Source organism: Clupea harengus, chromosome 21, assembly GCF_900700415.2.
Source record: "Clupea harengus chromosome 21, Ch_v2.0.2, whole genome shotgun sequence".
NCBI lineage: Eukaryota > Metazoa > Chordata > Actinopteri > Clupeiformes > Clupeidae > Clupea > Clupea harengus.
The window spans coordinates 939,334-959,604 of NC_045172.1; the positions used below are offsets into that span (position 1 = coordinate 939,334).

The 20,271-nt window shown below is 40.5% G+C and overlaps 2 protein-coding genes across 2 annotated transcripts in view; one reads left to right on the forward strand and one right to left on the reverse strand.

Moving 5' to 3' along the window:
* tpp2 (tripeptidyl peptidase 2) overlaps positions 1–548 on the reverse strand; it is a 10,981-nt gene extending 10,433 nt beyond the window's left edge. Inside the window, exon 1 of the mRNA XM_031559145.1 lies at positions 59–548. Within this exon, the coding sequence (XP_031415005.1) occupies positions 59–548 (490 nt within the window). The remainder of the gene's footprint in view (positions 1–58) is intronic.
* A 461-nt stretch (positions 549–1,009) lies between these two features.
* Positions 1,010–20,271, forward strand: part of LOC105896537 (ATP-binding cassette sub-family C member 4) — a 34,718-nt gene continuing 15,456 nt past the window's right edge. The window contains exons 1-14 of the mRNA XM_031558146.2: positions 1,010–1,453; positions 5,465–5,714; positions 6,787–6,894; positions 7,961–8,050; positions 8,330–8,521; positions 8,631–8,725; positions 9,531–9,617; positions 10,459–10,555; positions 10,679–10,900; positions 11,936–12,073; positions 13,513–13,550; positions 13,649–13,758; positions 17,441–17,587; positions 18,695–18,774. Coding sequence (XP_031414006.1) covers positions 1,206–1,453; positions 5,465–5,714; positions 6,787–6,894; positions 7,961–8,050; positions 8,330–8,521; positions 8,631–8,725; positions 9,531–9,617; positions 10,459–10,555; positions 10,679–10,900; positions 11,936–12,073; positions 13,513–13,550; positions 13,649–13,758; positions 17,441–17,587; positions 18,695–18,774 — 1,902 coding nt within the window. The 5' untranslated portion in view covers positions 1,010–1,205. The remainder of the gene's footprint in view (positions 1,454–5,464; positions 5,715–6,786; positions 6,895–7,960; positions 8,051–8,329; positions 8,522–8,630; positions 8,726–9,530; positions 9,618–10,458; positions 10,556–10,678; positions 10,901–11,935; positions 12,074–13,512; positions 13,551–13,648; positions 13,759–17,440; positions 17,588–18,694; positions 18,775–20,271) is intronic.

The following is a 20,271-nucleotide window of genomic DNA, read 5'->3' on the forward strand; positions in this document are numbered from 1 at the left end:
AATGCCTTAGTGGATTTGGAGCGATGTTTCGGGTCGTTGCCCTGCTGGAACACCCAACTCCCCCGTAACTTCAGCTTTGTTACAGATTCTTGAACATTATTGTCAAGAATTTGCTGATACTGAGTTGAATCCATGCGACCCTCAACTTTAACTAGATTCCCAGTTCCTGCACTAGCCACACAGCCCCACAGCATGATGGACCCCCCACCAAATTTGACTGTGGGCAGCAAGTGTTTTTCTAGGAATGCTGTGTTCTTTTGCCTCCATGCGTAACGCCTCTTGTTGTGACCAAATAGCTCTGTCTTTGTCTCATCAGTCCACAGCACTTTGTTCCAAAATGAGCCTGGCTTGTTCAAATGTAGTTTGGCAAACCTCAAGCGAGCGTGTTTGTGGCGTGTGTGCAGGAAAGGCTTCTTCCGCATCACTCTCCCATCCAGCTGTTCTCTGTGCAAGGTGTGCTGAATGGTTGAGCAATGCACAGTGACACCATCTGCAGCAAGATGACCTTGCAGGTCTTTGGAGGTGGTCTGAGGGTTGTCCTTGACCATTCTGACCGTTCTTTGCCTTTGCCTCTTTGTTATTTTTCTTGGCCTGCCACTTCTGGCCTTAACAAGAATGTGCCTGTTGCCTTCCATTTCTTAATAACATTCCTCACAGTGGAAACTGATAGCTGAAACCTCCGGGATAACTTTTTGTAGCCTTCCCCTAAACCATACTGCTGAACAATCTTTGTTTTTAGATCATTCGATAGCTGTTTTGATGCCCCCATGTTGCCACTGTTCAGAGGAGAATCAAAGAGATGCACAACTTGCAATTGGCTACCTCAAATACATGTTCTAATGATTGGATGCACCTTTCTATGGAATTGAAGTCTTAACGAGCTAATCAGACTAACTATGTGTTGCAGTTAATCAGCATTGAGTAGTTACAGGTATTCAAATCAACAAAATGATTAGGCTGCACGTTTGTAACAAAGTTTAATTTCTCAAAATCAGTTAACCAATAAAAGGCAGTCGTGGGTTCAAAGTGATCACAACCACTTGAGGGTGATTTTAAATGGCTTCACATAGACATTAAACAATCCTTACAGAAATAATGGACATGGATCAAGGGCTTACTCTGATATCAATGTAACATTAGTGAATGAGGGGGGAGAAGTGAAGCAATACACAAGTTTGTTTTATAAAATTGCATAAAATACTGTAATGCAGTTATATGGTGCGTTTAATAGTTGTGAAAATACGGTATTTCGTGAGAAATCCTGCATCACCGGTCAACCAACCAATGTTTCTGTCCCTCATCTACCTCTCTGTCTCTCTCTTCTCAGGAGTAAAACAGCAACACTAACTGACCACAGGATCCGTCTAATGAATGAAGTCGTTTCTGGGATCCGAATCATTAAGATGTATGCCTGGGAAAAGCCTTTCTCAGCTCTTGTCGACGAAGTCAGAAGGTAATGGGATATCACTTCACACTGCTGAAACCTTTTGAAAACCTCTGTCAGTCCCACTCCACTCATACACCAGTCCTGTTCCACATGCCCAGACTATTAATACCAAGGCTCTGGTTGGAGTAACATATCTATTTCTGCACTCAGGGTGCTTCACAGCAGAATAATGATTTTCACAAACGAGTATGCATAGTAACAGAGCTATCTTACAGTGTCGACCAACACAAGATCAACCCAACATTTTCTACACTTTTGTACATCTCAGCTGTGCATAAATTTCAGCTGAATCATCCCATGTTTATTATTAACTTTTATGAGCTCTGTTCTTTCAAAGATCACGCGTGCACATGATTATGTGTCTGTGTCTGTGATGGATGAGAAGCAATGGATAATAACTCACAAACGTTTATGACGATATGGGTCTCTCATATTATAAGACTGCGCATGACTCTCTCTCAGTGTTATATAACTGGGGTTGTGCCATCCTCTCTTCTACTCTGAAATGAATCAGTTTTTTTAGCCAATTTGAGATTCAATATGAATTCATATTGTGTCTCTTATTTAGTAGCATTGTGTTATGTAATGTTATACTGCATTGAACAGTTACTTCAAATGGAAACAAGTTTATTCTGCAGGGACAGGACTACGTTACACTAGTGTTCAGAAGTTGAAATCACCCAGAAAGTTGGTTTTGGCACCCATGGTTTTGATACTCTTGTTTACCAAGGAAGCTTTACCAATACAATATAGCTGATGTTGCGAATGGCTTCAATGGCTATCACTTCTGGAAATTCTGGAGATTTATATGAACACAGTTAGCAGTTAAGTGGAGAGTAGAGAGACCTTTTTATTAGCATACCTAAAACTCATTATCCTTTTCAATGTCATTAATCTTCCTTGGATTGCAATGTACTGCCATTCTGTCTTTCAACGGTCTTCTATTAACTTTTACCATCACATTACAAACAAGGACTTCATTGTCTTCTAGCCACAAAATGGTCAAAACAAAAGAGCTTTCTCAAAACATTTGTCAGTTTATTGATGATTTGCAAAACGAAGGGTATTCCATGCATCAGACTGCCAAGAAACTGTCTATCATACAAAGGGTCCAAAACCATCTTAAGAGAACACAAAAGATCAAAAACTTGATCTAACCCAGACAGAAAAGGGGAAATGCTCAAGAGGAGGATTGAATCAGACTCTGTAGCTTGACACCCAAAGACTTCAAAGCTCCTCAGATGGGTACTTCCATGGATAGTCTACTCTAGATACCAGTGTCCCAGTGTCATCTTCAACAGTAAATAGATGAGTTCAAGATGCTGGCCTCAGAGGTAGAGTTTCAAAGGAAAAGTCACTTCTGAAACTGGCAATTTGGGTGTTGGGTTATAATTCGCCTTACCAAACATTGTTTGGGAATGTTTCGAAGAACATGTTCAAGAGTTCAGGTTGTTGCCCCGCCATCTAAATTCCCCAGGGCCCCGTTCGTCGTACGTGGTTCAGTTAAGTCGATCAATTGTCCCACTAGCCAGTTTAAATTACCGCAATGATTGAGGACAGGCTATCTCGGTTCGTCCAAGGCTGATCCGCGCTCAAACAATGTCGTTAATTCGAACCGTGCCCGTCCTACTTCAAAAGGGGGAAGCGTCGATCACCAAAACCATGATTTTCTGACAGTACAATGACTACTAAACTCAAAGAAAGAGACTCTTTTTTTCTCCGCTGGCGAGCAGGAGATGATCATGAACGCTTTTGAAGAATACAAGACCATAATCATGGCAAAATCCAACACCGCCACCGCTGCGAGAGCAAGACAAGAAGCTGTGTATGAACTTTGAATGGGGATCCGTCAACCTTGACGGATCAACGTATTCCTATAGTGTGTACACAATAAATACACCATTTTCAACCAATTTGTCAATCTGGCAAACCTACATTCTATTGCGCAGTTGATCTTTCTGCGCAGGCTATTGCTTTTAAGTCACCTAACTGAGCAAAGACTTTTATAAGAATTAAGTAGCCTACATTCAGCATTTTTTAAGTAACCCTACTAATACGATGTTTGCAAATTTGTTCATACTGAGTGGTGACAAGGCTAGGGTGCTTGTTTCCTCAACTGAGACTTGATACTGATAAGCTGAGAGAGGAACTGACTGACTACCAGGTTGCAGACAGCAAGGAGTTACCTCAGGAACAGAGAGTGGACAGACGCTGGGGCCTTGTAGGGAAAGATGAGCGCTTCAGTCAGCTGGCTAGGCTGATGAAGGCATTGCTTTGCATTCCACATAGTAATGCCTCCTCAGAGAGGACTTTCAGTATGGTAAAAAAAAATTGTTACAGAAAATAGAACTAGTTTGAATAACCGCACTTTGTGCGCTCTCTTATCTTGCTAAATTAACTTTACTAAGCCTGCTTTAAAGTACACCCCATCTAAAAAGACACTTAGGGCAGCCAAGTCAGCCACCTACATATACAACACTACAAAACAGTAGTTTTAAGACCTGTGCAAGTTACATTAACTGTTTATGTGATGTTTTTTATGAATTATTTAATTTACTTTAATTTAATTATTTATTCTTGAATTGTTTTGTTGTATTAGAAAATTTCATGAATTGATAAGTTATTGCAATAGTTAGTTGGTCTAATAATAATGTTGATCTATTGTTCAACATTATTGTCACTATGTTCATTGCACATACATAATAATAAATACAAAAATATTTTTTTGTTAATACAGTTATTGTGCATTTATTTATATACTGAAGACTACATAATATATAATAAATACGTTGTCTATAAACACTTATATGCACAACATCCCTCAAAACCAATATCAGCCACCCCGGCCCCGCCCCTCCCGCCGCCGTCGCCGAAATCTCCCGGATTTTGCTATCAATCAATCAATCAATTCAATTTTATATAGCGCTTCTCTATATACCCGAAGTCGCTTTACAGAGTCCAGTAGTCATACACACACAGTCATACCGGTGGTGGTAAGCTACCTCAGTAGCCACAGCTGCCCTGGGGCAGACTGACAGAAGCTACTCAAATTGCTACTCAAATGTTGGCAGGTATGAATAAAAGCGTCTGCTAAATGACTAAATGTATTAATAAGAAATTCAATAAATTGAAGCAGTGAAAAGAAATTGTGTATATTTCTCTCTATTCTTATCATGAGTCCACCTTAATCATTTTCAACAATAATGATAAGCTATGGTGTACTAATAACACTGTCATATAATTATGAGTGCTTTGTTCTCCGCATCGCCGACAGTACAGAATTTGTACCACTCGCAAAAAAACGCAAGACAGTCAATGCTCGGCTGTGGTGTTTGCAATAAATGGCTCGAGAAGGTCTTGTAAATAAATTATTCCTTGTCGGCTGAATCGGTAGCGCTCATACAAGAACTCATCATGATGGAATAACGGATCTTAGCGATCGCGAAGAACTCTCTCCCTATGAAACGCTAATCTAACTAATATCGCTCCTTAGTCAATGGGATCTCTCCTTTTTCCGGGGGGGTGGCAAGCTTATCCAACTTCACTTAAATTAGCCTGCGCTGGAGCAGGTTCAAGTTTATTGATGTGTTGCTATGGTGATTTATCCAAAGTTACTTCGACGAAAAGTGGGACTTATGTTATCTCATCCTGAAAATGATCTCGGTAACTCGCTAAACGAGGTACGACAAACGGGGCCCAGATTGAATCCTGTGGCATGTGGTTAACAAGTTAAATCAATGGCTGCTCCACCTCACAACTTTATAAGACTTAGACTTACAGGAAATCACATTTTAGGTTACATTTATGCAGATTTTTTTTAATGTCATCACAAAATTCCATAGCAACACTGTAACTAACTAACAGTCCTTGTCTTACAAACATGTACAACTGTTGTTGTTGTTTTTTTAATTATTATTTTATGTTTGATGTATATTGTACTTTTCTTTTTCTTACCAAACTTTAAGAGTGACTTTCTTTGTGTGACTTTCTTTCTTTGTTCTCTGATTGTATTTTCAGGAAAGAAATCTCCAAGATAATGTCCAGCTCTTATCTGCGGGGCCTCAACATGGCCTCTTTCTTCTCTGCCAGCAAGGTCATTTTGTTTATAACCTTCACTGTGCATGTGTTGCTGGGCAACACTATCTCCGCCAGTCGTGTGTTTGTGACGGTGTCCCTCTACAGTGCTGTGCGCCTCACCGTCACACTCTTCTTCCCGGCGGCTGTTGAGAAGCTCTCGGAGTCTCTTGTCAGCATCCGCAGGATTAAGGTACATTTAAGATTGCTTACAGTGCAACGTTATTATTATTATTTGTAAGACTGGGTGTTCTAAAGATATTGAATACGTGGGTTAAGCACACAGTGAAACATAAACACATTTAAACATTTCAATAACATTTATTAACAACATTAAAACTGCTTTGTGAAAGTGCACGACAAAGCAAGTACCAGAGGCAACAGTGAAAATGGCTGCATCTGTTTCTTAGGTTGATAAACTGACCTTGGCTTCTATTTCCTCTTGATTACGCTGTCACATCTGGAGAAGGGAAAAGTGCTTAGTTGGATTACAGGATGTGAATCATTAATCTGGTCATTAGAGGACTGCATGTTGACTTTGTAATGTATATATGTACATACTGTTTACATACTGCATTACTAGTTGAGTAGACAATAGAGTGTTACATTGCTCATAGTGAACATTCTGCTGATATTATTAACATTATACCCTTCTGCTGATGTTTTTAGCCCTTTAGATGCCATCATTGTGTCATTGTGCACTCTGCTGCATCATTGATGTGTCTTTGCACACGTGGCCTCTGTCTGCTTCCTGTGCTCATTTTAGCCTTGCCACTAAAGTGATGGCTGCTAGAGCCAAGTAGTAGTCTTATGTCATTCAACTCATTGATGGAACACAGATCAGTGATCTAATCAGTGTGTTTCCTTCAATGACGCCTACAGCAACAGGTGCCTGAGGTGCACTGTGAATGGACATCAAACCATAGAGCCAAAAAGTGAAGGCTTCTGAATACTTTGAAAGTCAAAGTACAGACAGCTGGAAATTGACATAGCATATTTAACAGAGAAATGCAGAGATTTAATAATAATAATGACATTCCTTGCCCTTTGTATCGACACACTATCTGACTTACGATATACAGTTGTGTCTACAAATGTGTATTTACATTGCCATTGTATCTCTCTCTTATTTAAACAGAGTATAAAAGATGAGATACATTTGAAAATAATATCAGTCACCAGCACAATAACAAGAACATGGGTGTGGAAGTCAAATGGTATTTCAAAGCCATGTTGGTAGAGCTGTTTGTGCATTATCTCCATAGACGTTCCTGTTGCTTGATGAGATTGTGAAGCACAACCCAACCCTGCCTGAGACGAAGACAAAAGAGAGCTCCGTGGAGATACAGGACCTCGTGTGCTACTGGGACAAGGTTTGTTGCACTAACACACACAGACAGACAGACAGACAGACAGACAGACAGACAGACAGACAGACAGACAGATCCATCCATATAAGTGACAGGAGTGGGGCTGTACAGCTACATAATAGTAGCTGCAATGAATCTAGAGTTATTAGACCTAATGGTAGGAGTGAAAGCGTGTTTTAGTCGTTGAATTGTGAAGTGTGACAACAGCCTGGGCCAATTTAACCCCGGGAAATGAACCGCCACAGAAGCAAAGATGAGACATTAGTTCATTAACACATGCACTGCAACTTTAAGACAAACATTCTAGAAGTAGGAAGCTGCCTTTTGTAGAAGCAATGTTTACCCAGGAATGACGTATTTGACACCTGCTTTATTGTGTGTTGTGTAACTGTGGTCTCTGAGTCCAACATTGATGGAGCAGACTAAACCAAATGAGGGTAGGCAAGCGCGGGCTCTGGGTGAATCTTGTCTAACTCCTGCTCCAGATCATCCTCACTACACATGCTGTGGCTGGCTGCAATTTTGAAAATATGGCAACACCCATTTTTACGAGTTTTGGCTTCATTTCTTCATAACATAAGTGCATAACATCATGCTTTTTACAGCCATTGGTTTGAATGCAAGATTTTGACCAGTCATTGGAGATGTGATGAATGTTGTGGTTTTGTCACTGTTTGAGAGTTTTCTCAGTTCATTCTTTGTGGCCGTCTCTACTTTCTCGTGAGAGCATGATGACACACAGAGCATGTGCTCTACAAAAATGTCTGATAATTTAGCTGCCTTTACTTAAACAGCCTCACTGACTGAAAGGAGTGTTCAAAGGAGCATGCGTGTTTGTACCCGAATGTTATGTTCCTCTTATTAAATTATTATTATTATTATTATTATTATCATTATTAAAGAAGTGTGTTTGAAAGCGGGGCTCACATTTCTAGCCAATGATCATGTCTTGTAGTCCAGGCCTTGGGCTCTGTGAAGGGCTATTGTTAATGGCGCTGTATAATCAATACAATTGGATTGGTCAAAGAAATAATCAAATGTGTGTTCCTGTTCATGTGCCTCTAATCAGAGTCTGGACGCCCCGACGCTGCAGCGTGTGTCCCTCACTGTGAAGCCTGGCCAACTCCTGGCTGTCATCGGACCAGTTGGAGCAGGAAAGGTGCAATTCATTTCTATAAATGTATTTCTGTCCTGAGACTCATGCAAACAGAACATTCACTCAAATATGAATACCAGGGAAAGCTCTAAAAAGAATGTGCGGTCACTCAATAACATGCTTTGCATTGCTAAGAGTTTACTGCCCTCTTGTGAAATCTTTATTTTTGTCACATTATGGTCTGACTGTCCCTTAACTGCTTAAAGTGAATTATACGTATGTGGCTACTCTCATTCACAGTGAAGGTTTTCTCATTCAATCCTGTCTTTGTGTTCTCCACAGTCCTCTCTACTCAGTGCCATCTTAGGAGAGCTGCTGCCAGATAAAGGCGTGATAAAGGTTCATGGTGAGCTCACATATGCATCCCAGCAGCCCTGGGTTTTCCCCGGAACCATCCGCAGCAACATCTTGTTTGGCAAAGAGATGCAGAAGCAGAAGTATGAGAGGGTCTTGAGGGCCTGTGCTTTGAAGAGGGTACATTTTTATGTTTTCTACTTTAGTTTAAGTGTGCCGCTGTGAATATTACTTGAGTATTACTCGTCTGGTGTCACATTGCCCACTGTTCTGTGTATTCTGCCTTTAGGACATGGAACTGCTCCCTCAGGGTGACCTCACCATCATTGGGGACAGGGGGGCTACCCTCAGTGGAGGACAGAAGGCTCGTGTCAGTCTCGCTAGGTATGGCTTTAGTAGGACAGGGGGGCTACCCTCAGTGGAGGACAGAAGGCTCGTGTCAGTCTCGCTAGGTATGGCTTTAGTAGACCACCTGAGGGGACATGCAAAAATGTTTCCAAGTTACGTAAGGCACAAGCAACTTGGTCATATCCTTGGAAAATATTGAGTTTGAATGTCTATCACCATTAAACTAAATTAAACCAAGAGTTATCCACAAAAGTCCAGAAATAGAGATTTGCCAACAGACTTCCTCTCCCATGACCAAACACAGCGCTGTTTGTACTAATAACATGATCCAATTTACTAATTGGTTGATTCCTGGCAAGTGATGACAGTTTAGATGTTTATCTCTGGTCTCATGGCCATCAAGTATCATCAAGTATGAATATGAGGATGGTATAAAAAAGAACTAGAAACACTTTATCAGTTTCTGTAACCTAGACTGTGTTGTCAAACAGGTTAATTCCATTGGATGTTAGTTGTTAATTTTATTGGATGTGTTTTTGCGATCTAATCTAGTTTTTTTTGTGGCTAGAAAAATGTAGTATTTTGCGAGTAAATCAAATAGGCCTATGGCTTCACATTCTGTGTACCTTTGCACTGAAACTAGCTTTAATAATTACGTAAACTGGAAACAAAGACACTGATTTTCCAATAGGAAACTGTTCAGATGAGAGGACACTTTAATATGTAATTAAAAAGACTACACAAGATGTATGAACTAAACACACCTGTGCTGCTCAGCAGGATCGATGTCAAACTTGACCTGTTTTTGTTTGTGCGGTCTGTTTGCGTGTGTGTGCTTTAGGACTGTGTATCAGGACGCTGATGTCTATTTGCTAGATGATCCTCTCAGTGCGGTGGATGCAGAAGTCGGGAGACACCTGTTTGAGCAGTAAGTTGAGTTCATCTCATAAGGCATGGACTGATCTATGCTATATTCAAGGCTCAAATTCTAATGTAAGGAAATATGATGTGCTTTGGTAATTAGCTAGAAAATTATGTAAAGGTAAAAATTAATTCTAACAGAAAAAAACCGATACATTCACACATGCTTCATGATTCCTTATTTAGAGATACAGGGTACAGGCAAAACAAAGGTCCCACATTTGATAGTCACTCTGCAATTTTTGTTGCCATTCATGTTTCATTATTAAGGTAGGAAACAAATTGGCATGCAAATACAGAGTGCTGCAGCCATGCAAGCAAACAAATTAACTGGATCAACGGGGATAACATTAGATTCTATAGAACCTAAAAAGCCTCACCATCCTACTAAATGACTAGAGACATAGTACAACGCTATTTGTTGCATTTGAAAGATGGGCCACAGCTGTTTACTACCTTGGCAACAACCCGTGCAATTTCTATTTTCAAATATGCATACAGGTACAGGAGCTGATGTGTAGGGGGCTTGTTTATGCATGCATCTTGTCTGGTTTTATCCAGGTGTATCTGTGGTATAATGCATCTTGTCTGGTTTTATCCAGGTGTATCTGTGGTATAATGCATCTTGTCTGGTTTTATCCAGGTGTATCTGTGGTATAATGCATATTGTCTGGTTTTATCCAGGTGTATCTGTGGTATAATGCATCTTGTCTGGTTTTATCCAGGTGTATCTGTGGTATAATGCATCTTGTCTGGTTTTATCCAGGTGTATCTGTGGTATAATGCATATTGTCTGGTTTTATCCAGGTGTATCTGTGGTATAATGCATCTTGTCTGGTTTTATCCAGGTGTATCTGTGGTATACTAAAGAAAAGTCCTCGCATACTGGTCACCCATCAGCTCCAGTACCTTGAAGCAGCAGATCAGATCCTGGTTTTGAAAGAGGTGTGTTATTTCATTCATTTTCCTCAATGACTGCATATTCTCCCATAAAAACATCCAGCCTCACCCTACCAGTTCCACAATGGGGAATATTAAGACTTTTGGCGTGTGTTGTGTCCACTGCAGGGTCACATGGTGGCAAAAGGGACCTTTTTAGAGTTGCAGAAGTCAGGCCTAGACTTTACTTCCTTGCTTAAGAGTGAGGAAGAGGACGAGTTAACCTCAGCACTGGATACGTCACAAGACTCCACCCTGAGATCCGCTCGCAGCCGAACCATCTCTCAGAACTCATCACGCTCACAGACATCCTCAATGCAGTCTTTTCAAGATATATCAGACAGTCTGCCGGTAAGCTCCGCACAAATGCACCCAGGTTTGTTTCTGTGTGTGTGTGTGTGTGTGTGTGTGTGAATGCAAGCAACACATCTCGTACATCTGAATTGTGAAAGGCTGTAAGGCAGAAATGGATGTGGCCAGTGGAAAATCACAGATGGACTTCTTCCTCTATTAACTGTTCATTTTGTTGGGGCCTAGGTGTTTAGGTTTATGGTGTTTAGGTTTATGGTGCCCCCAGCAAACATTTCAGAGATGCACTGTCCCAATTGTCGATTTTCCCACCCCCTGCTGAGACTCTTATCTCAAACCTTTGTGTCTGGTTCTCTCTCTGTGCTTTTCCAGGCCGGGGTGAAACTAGGGGCAGAGAAATTAGTGCTAAAGTGAAATATCGCATTGTAAGATGATTTCTTCATGTTTGGGTTCATTTTAATGGTATCAGTCTGAGTGGGAAAATGGTCTCAGTACTCAAGTACAGACCGTAGGTGCATTGATTTGGAGATCAGCCTACAAACTTGGTATAAATATACAGTAAAGTGAGGAGCTTAGACTGGGTTCCTCAAAAGAGTGGAGTCAGACAAATAAAATGGAGGCAGAGCAAGTATGAGCGTAATAAGAAAGGTGTTTTAATGACTTACTTTTTCAGCGAAGCAAAGAGAAAGACGAGTCCACCCAAACCGTCCAGACGCCTATTCCCTCATTGGTCTAGGAAGTTACGTCTTTACAAGGCGTAGACATTCAAACGGTTTGATTTGACGGAATCGGTGGCGATATGATCTCTGTGTTTGTTCATTTCAGGACCAAACTTTAAACAGGGAAGTGTGTTATTTCTTTAATGGCTTTATATGCCTTGTTCTAGCTAACTAGATGGCTTCAGGCAGTCTGTTGTGATAACAGTGACATGTTATGTTTTGAACCAGTATTGACAAATATAACAGTGGCTGTATGCCTACCCTGTCAAAGGCAGTATAACATGTGTATCACAGCGTGTTTAGAATATGGAAAGATTGTAAATGCGTATATTGAGATGTATGACTTTGCTTTTGACAGGCGGAGCAGGTTCAAACCGTCGCAGAAGAATCTCGCTCTGATGGTACAATTGGAATCCGTCTGTATTTGAAGTATCTGATCGCAGGAGCAAATATCTTGCTTTTGCTTGGCATTATTCTACTCAATATTCTTGCTCAGGTATGTAGAAACAAGCACACTCATTTACATGCGCAGGAGACAAAATGATATGGTTTAGGGTGATGTCAGGCTCAACAACCCACTTAAAGTGACTCTCTAGATAGAAGCCACTGTGTGAAAAGAGGTGCTCCCAGATACTCCACTGATAACTGAGTGTATCTGGGAGTTTGTTGTCCTGTCTCACAATCTCAGATATACTCCTGGATATGTACATATCTATATGTATATATGTATATATAGGGGTGCTTGCAGGGGAAGATTTGCTTTTCACACATTTGGGCCACCAGGTATTCTTTAATTGGTCAAAAGTCTTACCTTGGATTGGTGGCTCAGTGTCCTGCCCCTCCTCTAAGCGGGGGCGATAGTGCTTCTATCTGGAGCTAAACACTGAACCCCCAAAGGCTCCTGATGTGCAGGTTGGCAACTTAGACAGTAGCCTCTGCCATCGGTGTGTGAATGGGTAGGTCTGAAGCATTCATCTGTGAAGCGCTTTGAGTTCTCTATGAGTAGAAAAGTGCTATATAAATGCAGTCTATTTACCAGCCCATTTAAACTCTCTCCCAATTAGTCCTCATCATGTCTCATGTCCTATTATTATTATTATTATTATTACTTACTTATTTATTTAATTATTTATGGCTGTTGGTGTGGTGTTCTTAGGTAGGTTAATTTGATTGTTTGACCAACAGAAATGAATTACACAAATAATTGTATTAGAAATTAATGAAATACAGTTGAATAGCAATTATTAGACATATAAATTAGCAATAGACATCAATGTACAATTACACATGACATATGATATAATGTAATGCAATATAATGTAATATAACATAACAAAATCCCTCAAGAAGGACCCAGCTCTGGTATCCATTGCAAACCTATCCACATTTAACACATGCATAACGATTCACAAGATACTTCTGGTCTGGATCCAGTGTTTTCTGTAGCTCCCCACAGTGTAGATGATTCTGCACTGTAGGCTGGAGGCCAGATGACCCACATTGGCTTTCAATCCAAGATGGAGTCCTCATTCAACATCAGATCTGTTGTTGCCGCTCTCCGTAGGGCAGCCACTTCCTTTGATTGTAGAAACCCAGCTCTGGCCTTACGCATCTGCGAAACACTGGGCAAAGAGAAATTACACCACTAAAAACATCAAATGAGGAAAAAAACTCACTGGGGAAAATATCAATTGACAGAGAAGCTTTATTTGAAAGCTGACTTGTCCATTTAAGCCCACATTTAGAAAGCAATGCTTCTGACCACTGAGATATCACTTTGATATTAATAGTTATTGCCGTCTGTCAAATACTGGTAGCCGTAATGTTTGTTCATATGGTAACATGTATTAGAATATCATATCCAACTGTAGACTGGATGGATGTTTTGGTGTATGCTGTAAGGTATTGAAATTCATTACTTTTCTGTCTTTGAAGGTATCATATATTCTTCAGGACTGGTGGCTAGCCTACTGGTAAGAACAATTCTAACATAATAAACATAATGTCAGTGGCCCCAGAATATAATATAATTTCCTGTTTTTGCTTGCCATTCTTGTCTTATAATTGACAGGGCTGCTAAGCAGGCAGAGCTCAACGTTGCTGATACCATTAATGGTAGCATCTCCCACATCAACACAACACAAGAACTGGATTTAACCTTTTATCTGAGCATTTATGCAGGTGACCTACATGTTCTTTTCTCATTCTCTCTCTCTCTCTCTCTCTCACTCTCACACACACACACACACACACACACACACACACACACACACACACACATACACATAGAAGCAACCCTCTTGCAAGGAGGATTTATTTACAGCATATATTGTGGAATACAAAACAAATATTTGTTTCCACATGGAACTAATCCACGTAACCATATAGCATTGCCTAGCTACACTATGAACAGTTACCATATAGCATTGCCTAGCTACACTATGGAACAGTAACCATATAGCATTGCCTAGCTAAACTATGGAACAGTAACCATATAGCATTGCCTAGCTAAACTATGGAACAGTTTAGCGAGAGGATTAAATCTAGCCCAGAGTTTAAATATGCTTTTGTAGCAATGTATCATTGGACCTCATTCATGAACGCAGTTAAGAAAAAGTTAAGTTTCCAGGACATCAAGTCTACAATTCTAAATAATTAAATAAGAAGAATATTTGTATCGTTAACATTTACATTTCACATTTATAGTTGTGATTCTACAAGGCATTGTGATGTCCTAAAATAAATACAATGAAAAGGGTCCCTACAGCGATAGACCTGTCTGTTATCCTCGATAACTTTGAAGAAACTGTAGAAAATTGCTGTTTCTACAGTTTCTGTAGTTTCAGCTTCTGTACAAAATGACTGTAGAAACGGGTTACGGTTACCAGTTCCAGCGTTCTAACTAAATACTGGACCGTTTCCGATCATTAATTGTCGTTAGTAAAGGTTTTGGACCCAAAAAGCTCTTAAAACTATCCAGAAGTTTCCCTTTAAGAACCTACATGTTAATCAAGAAGTTCTTCTCTTACTTTTTATTTAGCCTTGTAGAGATATTGTCGCTCAGGATATCTCCACGGCCATTTTCAAGGTTTAGGCCTATTTCACAGACACAACCTGTCACTAGTTTTGTTGAATGGCTCAGAGACTGCAGTGCTGCCACAGATTGCCTCACTTTCCAGCTTGTTAAACCTACCAGAGTGGCAGGCAAGTTCAGTAGAACCATTTGGCCCAGTGCAGAGGTTGAAAGGCAATCCACCGCTGTATAATACAATGTGACCAACCCATGGTAGCCAAGCCAGGTACCTCAACTTACATTCTTTGTTTTGTTTTGTTTTTTAAATGAATACTAGTAACAGTGTTATCGCAACGCATGACTAACACAGTAAGCTATTCATACTTTCATATTCATTCAGGCCGGGGTAATTATCTGTATCCAGAAAGTAAATGTTGCTAATATCTTTCAAGCCTATTAGCCTTATATCTGTGTGATGCTTCTACACAGCCACAATACTGGGCTGCACCCTCAACCTGTGGGTTAGTCTATGTACAAGGGGAGACCCGAGCGCATGTTGATAGGTAATCAATGGACCAAATGTTTCTAATTTGTCACTGTCATTTTGCTACTCTATATTCCTATACGATCATTTGTTAGTGATATTTGGATGGTGTGGTTAGGCCTCAAAAGAGCTGGAATGGCTCTCCTACCATGGCTTCCACATCAGGGCTCATAAGGCCATGGCTGCAACACAGTCCTGTTTCATGCCAATTCATGTGCCATCTATGGGCATACAGCCTTCACAGGTTAGAGAGCGTCTGGCGGTGCCAACCAGTGTGCCCACACTGTAAAGTCAGTGCCTATTAGGTTGCTTAATCACCAAATACATATGCACAGACAAATTGTTTTCACATAACATCCTCTTTCAGAATGCATGTACGTTCATGAACTGAGTCAGCAAATGAATGCTGCTACAAGATTGCGTCAAGACGTCTGTTGCTAGTGTCCTGTTTTTGGCCGTCCCCATAGCAGACACTGCATACAGACTACTGAAACATTAATAACACAATGGTCAATTTATACAACCTCTGCATAGGTTAAGGATTAATCTGGAGTGGACACAGCACACTACCTATACAGGCAATCCGAAGACATCATTGCCTATCATTTTAAATTCACCTGCAAGATTGCGATACTATTAATAAGATATAAACCGCATACGTTGGATTACTGTTTTACTGTGATTACTGCGTTATTTTTAGCCAATTAGTTAGAGAACAGAAGTGACTTTCTTACCACTTTGTTGAGTTTTGAGGCAAATCATTCCATTGAGTAGTCCATTTGAGTACACACCCAACAGCCCAAACAGGTCTTAATAGGTGTTAGCAGGAGCTGAACCACACCTAGAGCATTGGATGGGAGCCTGGGGAAGCATTGGAATTGCTGGAAGAAGTTAGACATGCGATCCTGGGCATTGACTTAATAGTGTGCACAAGGGTTCAAACTCGTTCACGATCAGACGAGGGTTCAATGCCAGATGAGCTGCACTGATTTGATATTGATGACCATAAGTCAGAAGCTCTTTTGATAAGAGTTCGAATCTGGTCCTTCAGGCTGTTTTTTGAGTCAGAGCATGTCAGATGAGCTGAGCTGATACCAGTGACTGACGACGCTTTAGAAAAGGACAGTTGAGGCTTTCCCAAACCCAGTGACCCATATGTCTGCACCTCATGGCCCAGTGTGTGGCAGCTACAGAACTGGCTCTGGTCCTTTGGGTCGCGTCTGGGGCGTTTCCTTTCAGACGTTGACTGCTTACATTTCTGTGTCGAATGGCTACCACAGTGCAGCGTGTTTGGCTTGATGAAGTTACTGGTGTTCAAGCAGTTTAGGAGGAATGTTGGAATTGTCCACGAATGACAGGCACAACCACATTGTCCGAGTGTTCCTCTGTGGAGCCGGCATCATCTCACATCAGAAGACTTGGCTTACAATGTCTCTCTGTATTTAAGTTTTGTTTTGCAAACAATAAACACATGATACCTTCAACAAGAGGACATTGTTTTAGACTTTCGCCTTTTGTTGCCAACCTATCTAATGTGCCAGCCACATTGATTTTCCATGTGCCAAAAAGAATTTCATCTAATTTTACCAGTGTGATGTTCTGAATTTTGATCAAACGCCTCCATGGTCTAGGTGAGTTTAGGTCGTCCCAAGGTTGCATGAGAGTTTTCCTCAGCACATTGGTAATATATGACTTTAAATTTAAACTCATCAGTTTTGAACCAGGTGGAAGAGGAGGAGGCTATCTGGGGGAAAGGAGTTCAAATGCTAATGAGTCAGGTCTCAGCTATTTGCTCTTAACGAGACAAAGACAGGGTACATATGCAGGGGAATGGGAGTCAGATGATCCAAAATAATGTTAGCACTCTGTTCATGTCTGTTACAACAAGAAAACCGCAATATTCGGTTTCATTAACACAAACAGTCCTGGCTGAGAAGCTGTGGTGTGACGACTGACCTTTGACACCTGACCAAACAGAGTGAATGTCTGTCATTTTCTGATCGTTCTCAGAGGGAATTTTGCCTTACAGTATAAATGGTACATACCATTAGATGGTGTGTTGTTGTATGTTACACTCTTCATGTCTTAAAATGTACCCAAACAAATCATTTCTGACACATCTTGCCTTTATGACGTATGGCTTGTTTTCAATACAGATGAGAATTATAATACCCAGAAAGATTTGTGCTTCCCTTTTGAAGTTTAATGTAGATTTTACACAGATTATATGTGTTTGTAAAAAGGGTTCAGTGTTTTTTAATGAGTGGATATTAAGTTTTCCTTTGTCCATCTAAATGTGTTTCCAGGTCTGACGGGTGCTACACTATTGTTTGGTTTCATGCGGAGTCTGATCATGTTCAACGTATTGGTGCGTGCGGCTCAGACACTACATAATCGCATGTTCAACTCTATTCTGCGCACACCGGTGCGCTTCTTTGATGTCAACCCAATTGGTAAGTGTGCATGAAATGTATTTGCCAGTAGTATACATTAACATTGTTTTCTATTTTTCCATAATGAACAGAAATGGTCATTAGTAAAACATTAGATGCTAAACGGTAAGCAGTGCATAACCTGAAAAACTTTCTTTGACAGATACTGTTGCTTCTGCTTATTGTTGTTGTTGTGGTTGTTGTCAAGAATGGCTCATGGTAAAAAGATTTAAAACTAATGTAAAAACAACTTAATCAGAATAAAAGTTTCAAGGCCAAACGCGTCAAGACCCAAAACAGAAATGGTTTGCACACTATCTGCACAGAAATTTAGTTTTAGCAAGAGTGGATTAAATAAGCATAAAAATCCAATGAATCAGGCTCTAGTGTTAGGCAACGAGTGACAGCCTTTCCTTTTTACACTATTTGATGTGATTACCATTGGTGGATATTCACCATGCACTGTTCCCTGTTATGGGGGCAAATGTCCACCAACGGTTGAAACGCTCAGGGTGCCTGTACAGCTTCATGTTAACAAGTTTATATTCACACATATTAACATGAGTTCATTACACACTACCAGCTGCCAACTGTTCCAACCAAGATGGTTCCCTAAGCTAGAGAAAGCTAGTTAAAACCAAGATGGTTCCCTAAGCTAGAGCAAGCTAGTTCAAAAGCTATGATGGGTAGAAGCCCTCTGTGTGCCTGCGTAGTTCATATTCACTTCATATTAAAGTTAGTTCATATTAGACACACTAGAAAACTACGCACTGTTAGTTAGTAGATAGGTCATAGCCAAGATAACTGGCCTGAGACCTCACACCTCATAAAAAGACCAATTCACACTTTAATGGGCAGAGTTACTGTGCATCTTACTATCAATGTATAAACCACTGTTGATAGTCTGGAAATGACCGTAAAACAAGTGACTAAATGTACTACTGTGGCAGAAGTATGTTTGCTTTTCCTGGAATTGGGGTATGAATTCATCAATAGTCTGTTAAACTATCCAGGTCTGTAAAAGTAGACATTATAAAAGGACAAGTAACTAACTAACCAATCTTCCTCAGTGAGTCGCTCTTTTCTTTGCTTATTAAATGTAATGCTTTCTTATTTTCGGTTTTACAGGTAGAGTCTTGAATCGATTCTCCAAAGATATTGGCCAACTGGATTCGATGCTACCATGGACTTTTGTAGATTTCATCCAGGTGACCTGCAGTATTTTGTGTTTTGTCTGTTTGTCGTCATAAATGAAAATGATTTAGAATAGTGTAAATTCTTCTACTCAGACATATTGTAAGCACATTTGATTATATTGCAGGTTTTGATTTGCTAGCACCATGCTTTTACAAAGGTTTACATAAACTTGTGCACATGTGAACGGCGGTATTACGGTACGAATGTCATTTTCTGCTCACTGCGCTGCTGACTACATGCATGTTGTACATCCAGAGCTCATTCAGATTCAGAGCATCTCAGGAGCCTGGTAGAGTTTCCATAGAGTCTATCGTTGCTCTGTATGCAGGAGAAGAGAGGGGAAACTAAAAACAAAATTATCTCAGTTCCAACTTCACAATGGTGAATGCTAGTTAGACAGAGAGAAGCAACTTTGGAGAGGCACCACGTCTTTTAAATCGGCTGTGCTGGAACATTTTGGATTCATTGTTCAATACGATGACAAGGATAAGAAGAGTGTAAAGAAACAAAGTAGAGTCTGCACGCATTGCTTGGCCACGGTTGGCTACTCGAGTGGAAACAGTTCTATCATGATGTCTCATTTACGTCGCCATCACTCGACCCTATCACAGGTGGAGCAAAGAGATTCCACTCATTAGCGAAAAAACAACAATCTCACAATTTGTGATGGATGAAAAAACAAAACAAAGAAATTTGAAGGGCAGGGCCAAATGACACATCTTACAATGTTAGCGTAAGTGAAACTAAATCCGTTATTCCGTGGCCCATGCTATACCTTTAAAGCAGCACTAAGGAGTTTTTGGCTTGGAGCTCCCCCTAGCGGTGATACCTGTTGAAATTTGCTTTCCTCGTTTATGACAAACTAGCGAGTCAACAACTTTGCTAACACAGTCAAACATCAAGCAAGTGCAAGACAAGACAAAGCAGGACAGCAAATAAACGACTTACTAATCCAGCAGAAAGATGGCTAGCCCTGAATCGAAATCGCTACCCGATCCTAGTTGCGCATGCTCAGACCCAAAGGACTGGGCGGCTCCAGAAATCCTACAGACCGCAGTAATTTCCCTACAGACCCCCGAAGGCAATGGCGGAGAGGCCATTCTCCATATTAAAAGTAATTGTAGCGGCACAATTTTTTTCAAGCTGTTATTTTAAGGTAGAATTGTTACATATTGTTACTTTAATGCAAATTGAGCCAGTAGTTTTTGCATAATCCTGCTCATAGCCAGACAAACTAACAAACCACCTTAGCAGAGGTAATAAAAGCAGTGGGAGTATTTATAGCAAAAGATTTGCAGCACTATTCGGTGGCTACCGACTCGGGATTATGTCACCTGATGGAAAAATGAACATTTCAGCAGTAAAGTTCTATGAAACATCACACAGATAAAATTGAAAACAAATTGACTCAGACCCCCCTAGCTCTCTCCATTGATAGTTTGACCTCCAGAGCAAGTGAAAGCTACCTCACTGTAGAAGTGACAGAAACCAGGCCTAGTCAGTCATGC